Genomic DNA, 12,801 nt, shown 5'->3' on the forward strand with positions numbered 1-12,801 from the left:
AATGGACCAGTGATGCTTTATTAAACAATGGAAGGGCACATTTTTGAGGGGAAGTGGTGGAGGCTGCAACAAGGCTTTGGATTTTATAGGGTTAAGCAGGGCCAGGTAATGGGGGAGTTTTGATGGTAGGAGGACAGGCAAGGGAATAGTAAGGGAAGTTCCCTGGAGCCTATTGTCCATATCCTTCATTATCTATTTGTTAACTTGAGTAATGTGCATATTTGTAGTATTTTTCCTTCAGGGACTTTGAGTATTCCCATTTCATTCACTTTCTTTTGTCACAACAGGATGGAATGTTTCAAAATTGCTATCTAAAAATGTATACCAAGAACTGTCTTTAAATGTATATGATTTATACCACGTACATTTCAGAATGGGATTGTCAAATTCTACAAAACAACTTGTTGATATTTCTTTTTTATTTGTTCTTTTAGTTATACATGACAGTAGAATGTATTTTGACATATCGTACCTACATGGAGAATGACTTCCCAATTTTGTGGTTGTACATGATGTGGAGTTACACTGGTCATATATTCGTATGAGAACATACGAAAAGTCGAGGCTGGGGCTGTAGCTCAGTATTAGAGCGCTTGCCTAACACGTGTGAGGTACTGGGTTTGATTCTCAACATCACATATAAATAAAATAAAGGTCCATCAACAACAACAAAAAAAAAAAGAGAGAGAGAAAACTTAAAAAAAAACATAGGAAAGTTATGTCCAATTCATTCTACTGTCTTCCCAACTTGTTGATATTTTTGTTGAGATAGTATAGTTATTTTGGCCTCATTGTATGTGCTTTTTGAATTAAACAATATTATCTTTTGAAAATAATTGATTACTTATTTTTATTGTGTTTCCTGTGACCATTTAATGTTTGTATTTGGTCAAGAAAATCTCCTACTATATAACATCTTTCTTCCATAACAATACACTTCATAGTGTAGTTTACAGTTAAAATTTAAATTTTTTTTCAATGTGTGTTTTGCTAGAAAACAAGGATTATTACACCGTTTGTTTCTTAGCTCAGGGGAAGCATGAGTATCTGAGCATTTAATCTTTTCATTAGTTAGATCACAATCTACCTTTATTTATAGTGCCTGTGGTGATCATTTTGCTGAGAGAGTGGTGTGAATTGACCTTTCTTGAGGCTTTCTTCTTCTTCTTTAATAAACGAAAGTTTGTGGTAGTCTGTTTAGATTCTTGTCCTTCAAGATTGATTCTTGGGGATTGAGGGCTGGAATGATTTGACTTAGTTGAAATTTTTTTGTAGGTGAAAGTGGCTGAGCCTTATGTTTTTGAATATTTGGCATTTAATTTGAAACGTAAAAGTAAAGAAAATTATACCAAAGTAAATATGAAAAGGATAAGCAATGTAATAACAGTAGTAGCTGTTCCTTTTACCATGATACTGCACTACCAATGTAGTATAGTGTCTGTTGGATACTGTTGATTTTAAACTTACAACTAATTTTTCATAGTCCCAATCATTACTCTCAAAATAAAGAAGCATATGTGTTACTTGTCTTTAAAGTCCCTTTTTATCACTTCTTACAGTTATCTTAGTTGTGAGTACCTTACATTTAAAAAATTATGTTATTTTAAATATGTATGTAAGTACCAAGAAAAATATCATATTACGTATTACTCAGATTTAAATAGTATTTTCCTTATTTACATCAAATTTGTCTTTATTTTTTAAAGAAATAGTATAGAAAGTTAAGACCTCCTTTATATTGTATTTCCTGAGTCTCTTATTTTCTCTTCATAGTTATCTGTGATCCAAATAGTTTGAATCCCTTTTGTCCAGATTTTAAATTTGATTTCATGTGTGTGTATTACATATGGTAGTATATTTTGTATTGACAAATTTTATTAGAAATAATATTATGTTCATCATGCCCAAACTCATTTTGCACTCAGCCTGTATTGAAATATTAAACAATACCTTAGATTTTAAACTATTTCCTATAGGATAAATTTGTTACTATATTCTTAACTTTATTTGTATTTATCTTTTGATACATGAACCATGCTTGAAATTTATTAATAATTAGCTTTGGCTTGTAATTTTTTTATTATACATAAGTTTGATTATCAGGAAATTTGTGTTCTAGAATTCTCCTTTTTAAACCACTTTGACTTATTTAATATTTATATAACGTTATTCTTTTGCTCATTTTACGTGTACATTATCCTATAATATGTATATCCTGTTTTCCCCAAAGACATGTGGAATTTAAAGGTACAATACGGATGAGAACTTCTCAAATCGGAGTTGATTATTTTATCTTTGCCCAGATTATTTAGTCTTTCATGTAGGAAGGTATATGTAACCTGTTGGATTTTTACTTTGAATATATGCCAATTGGGTTCTAAATTCATTTGGACTTTATTAGAATTGCATATAATACAATTCTGTTTTGCAGGGATTCACAATCAAGTAAGACAGTGGATAACATTTCTGCAAAGCAGGCTGTAAACACTAAAGAAAAGCGAAGAGATGATGATGGCCTTTCTCCTATAGTGTCTGACACTCAGCCTAAAGGTTTGTGAACCTTAGAAAACTGTTGGAATTTGAATTTTTGCATATTGCATTTATAGAAATTTTAAGTTATAAATAAATATTTCATCTTACATGGGAAGGATACAAATGCAAAGGTAGGTTATTTAGCAACACAAAGAAAATTGCAAAATCTACTATTTATGTACTTTAGTACATATTTCTTGATTTGTTTGTCCAATCCCCAAATTAAATTTGAGTATTGTTTCTTTTTGTTTTTTATGGAGGCTAAAGATGTAGCTATAGAGGCTGAGGTTGTGGCTCAGTGGTAGCGCGCTTGCCTGTCATGCATGAGACACTGGGTTCGATTCTCAGCACCACATACAAATAAATAAAATAAAGGTCCATCAACAACTTTAAAATATTAAAAAAAAAGATGTAGCTATAAATTTGTAATGTTAATTTAGCTATTGTAAGTGTTGTTTTCATGGATATTGATATTATTGCTAACTGAATTTTTATTATTAGCTTCTCACTGTCTATTCTGCTGTGAAATACATTCTTTATTCATAGAATTTCTTTCAACTCTAGAAGGATGCCAAAAAATCCACTGTTAGCAAATTTGAAGGTAAATATACCCCAGACTTCTGAAAATTCTTTGTAGGCCTCCTCACATATAGGATTAATGATTTGATGACTTTTTCTCCTTTTATCTCCTTTTTGAAGATTTAAAAATATTTTACCAAAATTTGTATAAAAACAACTTGCTGTATTAGCCATTTGTAAAATACTTCCAAAGGTCTCTTGGATTATTGAACACCTCCAGAGGTCTCTTGGATTATTCATAGCTTAAAACAAGTTCAGGTTATTTTATTTTCTGAGGGATTTGTAAGTTATTTACACAAGAAAAAGTTCCTTTACTCACTATGAAATACTTATGCAATTCATTTGAAATACAGCTATTTAAATTATTTTTTAGTAACCTTTTTCACCGAAGGGAAAAAAGTCCAAAGGAAACTAGAGTAATAAATTTTATGTTATACAAGAAGCCAACTAAACTCTTATGAGGGCAATCTTTGGAGAAAGAAACTCAGTCATTAAGTAGTATCAGGAAGGACACTGAAAGATGTTTATTTTTGTATGAACTATGCTTTTCCTAGAAATAGATACTCTCAAGATAATTTTTAGCCTCTACATCTACTGCAGAGGGTAGGAATATTTGAATAGTAAGTGTTCCTATTTGTTTCCTTAGGTATAGTTGTCCCTCTATATCCATAGAGGATTGGTTCCAATACATTCTTCCTCTCTCCTTCCTTCTGCAGACACCAGTATCTGTGTAGGCTCAAGTCCTATATATGAAATGATGTAGTATTTTCATATAAACTATGCACATCCTCCTATATACTTTAATCTCTAGATTACTTGTAATAGATAACATAGTGTAAGTGCTGTGTAAATAGTTGTTGCATTGTATTGCTTAGTGAATAATGACAAGAAAAAAGAAGTCTGTACATATTCAGTACAGATGTAAACATTGGAGGCCTAATCACACAGTACACCATCAATTGTTGATTAAATGCATAGATGTGGAACCCAAGGCTATAAGGGACTGGCTGTAATTATCTCAGTGTCACAGGAGAATTTTATAATTGCATTAGGGAAAAGTGCACAATAAAAGAAGCACTTTATAGTGTTTTGAATCCTTAAAGGTAAAATGGTAGGTGAAGTGTTCTTAAGGAAATTAGCCATTGAATCTTTATTTAAACTCAGGATGTTTGCTCTCCTATGGATAACTAATACTTATTATTTAATGAAAAACATAAAATAATGGAAATTCTGAATTAAATCCCAGGTGTTCCATTTTTATTTTTTTTTTTTTGTAGCACATGGTTTGTCTTTGGAATTTTACTTTTACCATAATCATACACTGGAAATATTTAATATTCTTTTTCTCTCCCTCCCTCCCTCTCTATCTCTTTCTTCTCTCTCTTTTATACTGGGATTGACCCCAGGGGTACTTACCACTGACCTACATCTCCAGTACTTCTTAAAATTTTTTTTTTATAAAATTTTAAGATAAGATCTTACTAAATTGCTTAGGACCTTGCTAAATTTCTGAGGCTGGGCTCAAACTTTTGATCCTTCTATCTCAGCTGCCCGAGTTTCTGGGATTATAAGCGTGCACTACTGTGCCTGGATAATTTTCTGCTGCAGTCTGGCTGGGCACAATCAGGAGCCACTTGTCAAAAGAAACTAACTTTATTTTTAGAACCACACACCAAACCACACAGCTCCTCAGGAAAAACCCTCAGAGCCCAACTGCCACCACCGGCTTTCCACAAGCCTCTCTCTCCCACACAAGCTTCTCTTCACCTCCCACAATCCTCCTGCTCTTGAGGCCGATTGGCTGGGTCACGTGGGCGGAGCCAAAAAAGTCCCCCAATGAGCAGCTCCGTGGTCTGAAAGGGCAGGGAAACAGCCCAATGAGCATCACCGCAGAGGAGCCAATCAGCTAGATGTTGCTGGGGCCGCTGTGAGCCAATCATCAGCCGGCAGCTGGAAGTTTGCTGGCAGCTGGAAGTTTGCTGGGGCCCCTTCGGCTGTGGCTCTCAACAATTTTCTTTTGTTTAAAATATTTTTGTCATCTATTTAATTTTATATTCTAAGAATATTCACATTAAATTGTGTATTTTATATTATAGAATCTTTTTTTATAATGTGTAGCTCTATGCAATAATTATTCCTGTTTTCCCTGAGAAAAGCTTAACTGAAGTGCAAATAGTAAATTGTTTAAAGGAAACTATAAAACTATAAAAGTTTTCTTAAGCTCCTTTTCTTTCACTGGTCTTTTATAATAGTATTTATATTTATGTTATAAAACAATATAACTTTTTAGATATTAGACTATTTTTATAATTTAAAATATTGCAAAAAAATTGAATATGCTTTTTAAAGTATTGTGTTGATGAGTTGGGGAAAGTTTGTTTCCCTGGGAGAGGGAGTAGAGTATTTTCTTTGGAAATTGAATGGCATTTGTCTTTTTAGAGTTTTTGTCCTCAATTCTGTCCCAGTCTTTCCCAGGCGGCTGCCGAAGATGGCGGAGGGGCAGGTCCTAGTGCTGGATGGCTGAGGCCATCTCCTGGGCTGCCTGGCGGCCATTGTGGCCAAACAGGTACTGCTGGGCCGCAAGGTGGTGGTTGTGCGCTGTGAGGGCATCAACATTTCTGGAAATTTCTACAGAAACAAGTTGAAGTACCTGGCCTTCCTCTGCAAGAGGATGAATACCAACCCATCCCGTGGCCCGTACCACTTCTGGGCCCCCAGTCGCATCTTCTGGAGGACAGTGCGAGGCATGCTGCCCCACAAGACCAAGCGAGGCCAGGCTGCCCTGGACCGCCTCAAGGTGTTTGATGGGATTCCACCACCCTACGACAAGAAAAAGCGGATGGTGGTTCCTGCTGCCCTGAAGGTTGTGCGACTGAAGCCAACAAGAAAGTTTGCCTACCTGGGGCGCCTGGCTCATGAGGTCGGCTGGAAGTACCAGGCAGTGACAGCCACCCTGGAGGAGAAGAGAAAGGAGAAAGCCAAGATCCATTACCGGAAGAAAAAACAGCTTATGAGGCTACGAAAACAGGCAGAAAAGAATGTGGAGAAGAAAATTAACAAGTTCACAGAAGGATCCTCAGAACCAATGGAAACTCCTGGTCATGAGCCCAATAAAGACTGTTTATGCATCAAAAAAAAAAAAAAAAAAAAAAATTCTGTCCCAGTGTGTTCCTTTTATAGAATGATATAGATATATTATCATGGATGTTAGTTATTAAGAGTTGGTGAACATAGAATAAGAACAAGAATAAAGAGAAGGCGTGTCATGTTGAATGAATGTAAAAGAGTAGTCAGTATTAGATAGATGTAAATTATGAATTAAAGTAGACTGCTTTTGACTTGCTGTGTGTAAACTTTGAGTTGGTACTCATGTAGATTAGAAAACAAAATAACTCAGGATAGCTTTCAGTTATTTAGGAGGAAATTTTTAGAAAGTATTTTTGTTTAGTACGTCTATTTGATAACTGAAATACTAAGCATTTTTAGTGATTATCGGCGTGGGTTTCAGAATGATACTTTAAAAAGACAACTAATTTATAAAACCACAGTGAATTATCAAAATATTTTTAAGACATGAATTTTCTAAATTTTGTTTTTTTTCATGTTACCACCAAATGCATTCACAGAAAATGGAAAAACATGGTTTGATTGCTTCAATTTGATTGATCCCACAAAGGATATTCCCTCTCCATATTTTCCTCATCTCATATCATATCCATTACATAATAATATACATTTACTTTGTGTAAATAGGTTAATAAAAAGATATGCTTTTTTATTCATCCAATGTCAAATGGTGATTTAACAGTGGATGTCTGTTTTCATGAGGTTTGGAAGTAGTGTAGCAGTTTTTTTTTTTTTTTTAAATAGTTTTTTAGTTGTAGATGCACACAATACCTTATTTATTTATTTATTTATTTCCATGTGGTACTGAGGATGGAACCCAGCGCTTCACAGATGTGAGGCAAGTGCTCTGCTACTGAGCCCAGTTTTGATGATATTTTTTTGAACTCCTCTAAAAGGGATTTTTTTAATGTTTTGGCCATATATATGCCTTTTCTATTTTTTTTTAAGATCTTAACAGTGGAAGTAGAGGTTGTGACTATCTTGAAGATGAGAGCAGAAGCAAGGATGTTACATATTCTGATTCAAAAATGGAACCCACTCTGATCTCCAGGAAGGCAAGAAGACGACTCAAATATAATTTATCTGAATCTCATAATTCTACTTCTTTGGATAAGCCAACAGAAAAAAGAGTAAGTAGAAGTATTTATATGTCATCGGAAATAATTTTGTGCAGTAATAAAAATGAGTTGACTATAGTCAAATAATGTTCTCCCAACTTTCTTCTTTCATCAGCTTTCTTTAATTCTTTTTTGGTTCTTTTCTAGCTTTGTTTTATTTATTATTATTATTATTATTTTATTTATTTGTTTGTTTTTTGCCGTATTGTGTATTGAACCGAGCCCCATGCATGCTAGGCAAGTGCTCTATCACTGAGCTCTACAACCCCAGTGCTTTTTATTTTTGAGAACAGGGTTCCAGAAAGTTGTTCAGCTACCCTGAACTTGTGATCTTCCTGCCTTAGCCTCTCAAGCAGCTGGGATTTCAGTAGTGCACCACCACACCTGGCCTATCTTTATTTATTTAAAAATATTTTATTATGTAACTTTTCTCCGTAGTACAATTATTGGAGCAAATTCCACATATTAGAAAATAATAAAAAAACTAAAGTTCCTTTTTCTCTGATACCATTCTCTCCTAAGTAATTTGGTGCACTTGTAGTTTGGTGTATATATCCATGTAGTTTTTCATGTGGTTATAAGACTTGTATAAATAAATCCTTCATACTTGTTTTTTTTTTAACCAGATACTAATCATACTGTCCAGTCCCTTGCTCTGTAAAACTGCTATTAGATTTATTTTTCAGTAGCATTTTACTTACCAGATTGTTGAAGCTCATATTTATTTAGTGTTTAGGGAATTTATTATAAGTAATTGCCATATCTAATATATAATGTTCCTATTTTCGAAGACTTCTTATACAATAAAACCATAGGGAGACAGCTTTTTGATTCCTTTGATTCACAAACAATTTAAGGACTTTGTAGTGCCTTTAGTTATAAATATGAACATGATTTAGATTTATATAGTCATGGAGAGGTTGAAGGCATTGGTTTTCATAATTTTTAATGTTGTTATCCTGTTAATTTTCTGTTTTTATTACCAAAGCAGTTAGTTATATGTGGCCTTATTACTTTTGAAAAGAAATCCTCTCATTGTAAAGTTGATGTAGATCACGGGAGACCATCTGAGCCATTTGTAAAGATGGGCATCCCCTCTCACCCTTTAAAAAATTGTTTAGGCATCAGATTGGACAGACCAAACCCTATATCTTTGTACATAGGAGACACTGCCGAGTATAATGTAGTATAATTGTGTATTTTTCTATTCATGTAGTTATAGAAATGATGTAATATTTTTTATGTTATTCTTTAGGAATTTAAGGTTTAAAAAAGGGTTTTAAAGAAGCCAAATTATAAAAATGTTAATTTTTCTATACATTTATGTTCAGAAAGGACAAGAAAATGACTCAGCAATCTCTAATGAGTTTGAAAAGTCAGGTAAAGACTATCATCAGACCTCAACACTGCTTGAAGACATTACGCCTGAACCTGTAGAAAGTGATTTTACTGAACTGTCCTCATGTGGTAGTCAGGAGTTGGATATGAGTGCTTCTTCCAAAAGTGCCACTGACTATTCAACCACTGAAAATTTTGAGAGCTCTATTTCCAGTAATACAGTGGAGATTTCTTCTGTGATTGAAAAGGATAAGAATGAGTTGAATACAGTAGAAAAGCCTCTTCTAACTGGACACAGTGAAGGGAACCAATCGTTGATCTCGGCTGAGCCAAGTAAGTGACAGGAGAATTGTAAAGGCACTTAATTTTCTTTGATTTTCTCAGGAGTGTTTTCTTCTCAAACAGATTTTGCTAAGGCAATAAACTGTTATGACATGACTGCAAAATGTATGAACATTATGAAAATGTCCTGGGATTTGGAGGTTTCCTTTATAAATCTTGTAATATCAATTTAGGCAAGTGAATGGAGCACTTGGAAGCAGAGTATCTTTTTTAAACTAATCACTGTGATTCAATTCAGTACTTTTTTTTTTTTAATTTTTATTGTTGGCTGTTCAAAACATTACATAGTTCTTGATATATCATATTTCACACTTTGATTCAAGTGGGTTATGAGCTCCCATTTTTACCCCATATACAGATTGCAGAATCACATCAGTTACACATCCATTGATTTACATATTGCCATACTAGTGTCTGTTGTGTTCTGCTGCCTTTCCTATCCTCTACTATCCCCCCTCCCCTCCCCTCCCCTCCCCTCTTCTCTTCTCTCTCTGCCCCCTCTACTGACATTCATTTGTCCCCCTTGTATAAAATTCAGTACTTTTAAAAAAGATTCTCTAAGGACCATTAATTATTATCATTTGGTTAATGCAGCCAAGTTTAAGTGCTATTTAACTATTATCATTAATTTTTATTTAATTAACGTTGGAATTGTTGATGTATTCACATGCTCCAAAAAATTCATGAGGTTCTAAAGAATATACAGTAAATATTCTCTCAAATCATCCCTTAGCTATGTATTTATTACTTCCAGAAGCAATGAATATAGTTGGGCTTCAAGTGCAGTTTAGTGTAATGGCACACTACATTGTGCCATTAGAACTAGAAGTTGTTCCTAAGGTCTTGTATTATTAGCTTTCCATCACTGTAACAAAATACCTGAAATAACTAACTTACTAAGAGAAAATGTTTATTTTGACTCACAGTTTTGTAGATTCCAGTACAAGATTGCGTGGACCTCTGGTGATAGGAAACACATAGTGGAGCGAAACACTCATATTATGAGACATGGAGCAAAGGGAATGACTGGACAGATGGGGCCCCAGATCCCCTTTAGGGCCACAACCCAGTGACCTAAGGACCTCCCATTAGGCCCTGCATCTCAGAGATACCCTCACCTCCCAATAATGCCACTTTGAGTTCCAAATCTTTAACACAAACCCTTAAGGAACACTTAATACCCAAACTAGAGCAGTTTTCCTTATCAATTTAAACATTTTTAAAGTTGCTTATCCTATAGAAGGTAAGGTTGCAGATCAATAACTGAATAACAGTACCGATATGGAGATATTATATAGAACTAGGGCAAATATGATAATGAATATTAGTCTACTTCTAAATTGAATAAATTTAGATGATTAAATTTAATGAGATTTTTTCAAGATATTGATTGCACTAATTAGAAAGTATTTTATTTGATAGGTGATTATTGTGACATATTCAAAATACATGTTTCCTTTTTAGTTGTTGTTTCCAGTGATGAAGAAGGACCCATTGACCATCAAAGTTCAGGAATTCTTAAATTACAATCTAAGAAAGACTATGAGATTACTAATAAAAAGGAGAGTACTTCTGAATCACCATTGTCAGAACTACCACCAGTTTCCTGTGAATCTGGACAGGTAATTTATTTCTGCCTTCTCTTAGATTAATAATGAAAAATATACTTGTTGGATAATCAGTTGGATAATCATTATTTCTTTTAATAAGCAGAATAATGTAATACAAATTGTAAATTTTATTAGTTTGTATTTTGAGAAAACTTTTGTATTAGTTTGAGTGAAATATTTGGTTTTTTGAAGTGAAAGGAATATGTCACTTTTTTCTAATCATTTATATTTATTCTGTCTAAATATTCTTTGACTTAAGTACTTTTTAAAAATTCTCATATGCATAACTTTTATCAAAACATTTTTTAGAATAGTGTATAATATTCATTTGTTTTTGGAGTACTGTAGCTACTAGAAAATCCTTTTCCTCACATACTATTAAGGCAATATGAGATAAAGGAATGATATGCCTTCTGCACATATACAGGTGTGTGCTCAAATCCTGGCTCTGCCATCTGGGCAAATCATTTAACTTCTCTTTTGGGAGGTCCCAGGGATTAAAGTCAGCATTGAGCCATATCCCCAGCCCTATTTTTTATTTTATTTTGAGACAGGGTCTCACTGAGTTGGTTAGTACCTTGCTTTTGCTGAGGCTGGCTTTGAACTCACGATCCTCCTCCCTCAGCCTCTCGAACCACTGGGATTAAAGGCATGTGCCTCCGTGCCCAGCCGAAATCACTTAAATTCTTTAAGCCTGAGTTTCCTTACATTTTAAATAAGGATAATAGTACCTACCTCATATGATCACATTATTAAATAACATGAAGCATTTATAGCAGATTCGGAAACCTATTAAAGTTGACATCTTTTCCTTCTTATAGAAATTAATAAAATGAAATGTATTAGTTTAATGGCAATCAATTTTTTTATATAATCCTTTGAAGAGAGTATGTAGGTAGGTCCTTCTTCATTTATTTTTAGTCCTCTTTCATGTCATTATTAGCCTCTGATTATCCTATTTTAAAGAAATGATTATCAGTGACCACCAGTGCAGAGTTATTTCATTTTTTAATTTGCAACATGGTCTCACTAAGTTGGTAAGGCTCCCCTTGAATTTGCATTCTTCCTGCCTTAGCCTCCAGAGTCCCTAGGATTACAGGCCTGGGCCACCATACCCTAGTGGCTTGTTTTTGGATAATCTTAGAGGCTATTAATTTGCAGTGTGACAAAGTTTGGTCAGATATATAAAAACAGTTTGGCAGTTAGATTATTGTTTCATAGGTATTTTGCAGTTGAAACTCTACACAGATATCTGGGTGTGGTCTGGGTTTTCCCTAAAATTCTTGCCAAATTGGGTCAATAGCCTACTTAATGGCTTAGGTATATTTATGATTAAAAGTGTCATTACTGGTGGTGCATGCCTGTAATCCCAGTGGCTTTGGAGGCTAAGAGGGTGTCTCGACACACAGATAAATCAATCAGGGTCACAACAGGTGAACTGGGCTGGCACGAAATAATCACACAAAGAGAAAATACCTTTTCCTTTGGGTTCTGTGACAGCTCCTCTGACCCACAAAGGGGCAAGGCAGGCAAGAAAGAAAGAGAGGAGCGTGCCTCAAACCCTGGTTTTATTGGGGGAGACTGTTTGAAAGAACATTCCATCCATATCCCAAAGCTTTGCTCCCCTGCTGAGTGGAGATGGGGATCCACCTGCTTCCTGCTTAGGGAAGCCAGTCTCCACATTTCCATCACTCAAAGCTAGGGGGCACTCAGCCCCTGTGTGGCAGCTCTTGACATATTTCCCCTTTCTTAGTATATAAAGGCAATTGAGGAATTCTATCTTTCAGTCACTGGATTCTTGGTCTGAGGTCATCATGACCTACTATTGAGACACAAAAAGAATTAGAAAACATATCATTTCAATAACATACCATATAGAATGTTTTAACATATTTTTAGGATTAAAGTCATTTAATTAACTCTGAAAGATCCAGGTTATTATTATTACTCTGCCAAATACTCATCAGAAGATTTTTAATCCTTTCTCAATTTTATTGGGAAACATTGTGTTTGGCCATAGTAACACAGACATGGCATTTAAGTCTTTCCTCAAACCATAGAGCATAGAGCTCATTTGTATTATTCATTACAGTGGCGTCTAGAGTGTTCAACTTCATTCCAATCCTTCCATCAGTATTCATCTGACTATTGGAGAT

At 34.5% G+C, this 12,801-nt stretch overlaps 1 protein-coding gene and 1 pseudogene across 10 annotated transcripts in view; both read left to right on the forward strand.

The window, feature by feature from the left end:
* Positions 1-12,801, forward strand: part of Senp7 (SUMO specific peptidase 7) — a 151,198-nt gene that overhangs the window by 102,026 nt on the left and 36,371 nt on the right. For all 10 annotated transcript variants that reach the window (XM_015478572.2, XM_048803394.1, XM_048803395.1 and 7 more), the window contains 4 exons: positions 2,432-2,550; positions 7,186-7,367; positions 8,687-9,026; positions 10,500-10,657. In XM_015478572.2, the coding sequence (XP_015334058.1) occupies positions 2,432-2,550; positions 7,186-7,367; positions 8,687-9,026; positions 10,500-10,657 (799 nt within the window). The remainder of the gene's footprint in view (positions 1-2,431; positions 2,551-7,185; positions 7,368-8,686; positions 9,027-10,499; positions 10,658-12,801) is intronic.
* Positions 5,585-6,967, forward strand: LOC107136357 (annotated as a pseudogene).

Source organism: Marmota marmota, unplaced genomic scaffold (assembly GCF_001458135.2).
Source record: "Marmota marmota marmota unplaced genomic scaffold, marMar, whole genome shotgun sequence".
In the NCBI taxonomy this organism is placed as follows: domain Eukaryota; kingdom Metazoa; phylum Chordata; class Mammalia; order Rodentia; family Sciuridae; genus Marmota; species Marmota marmota.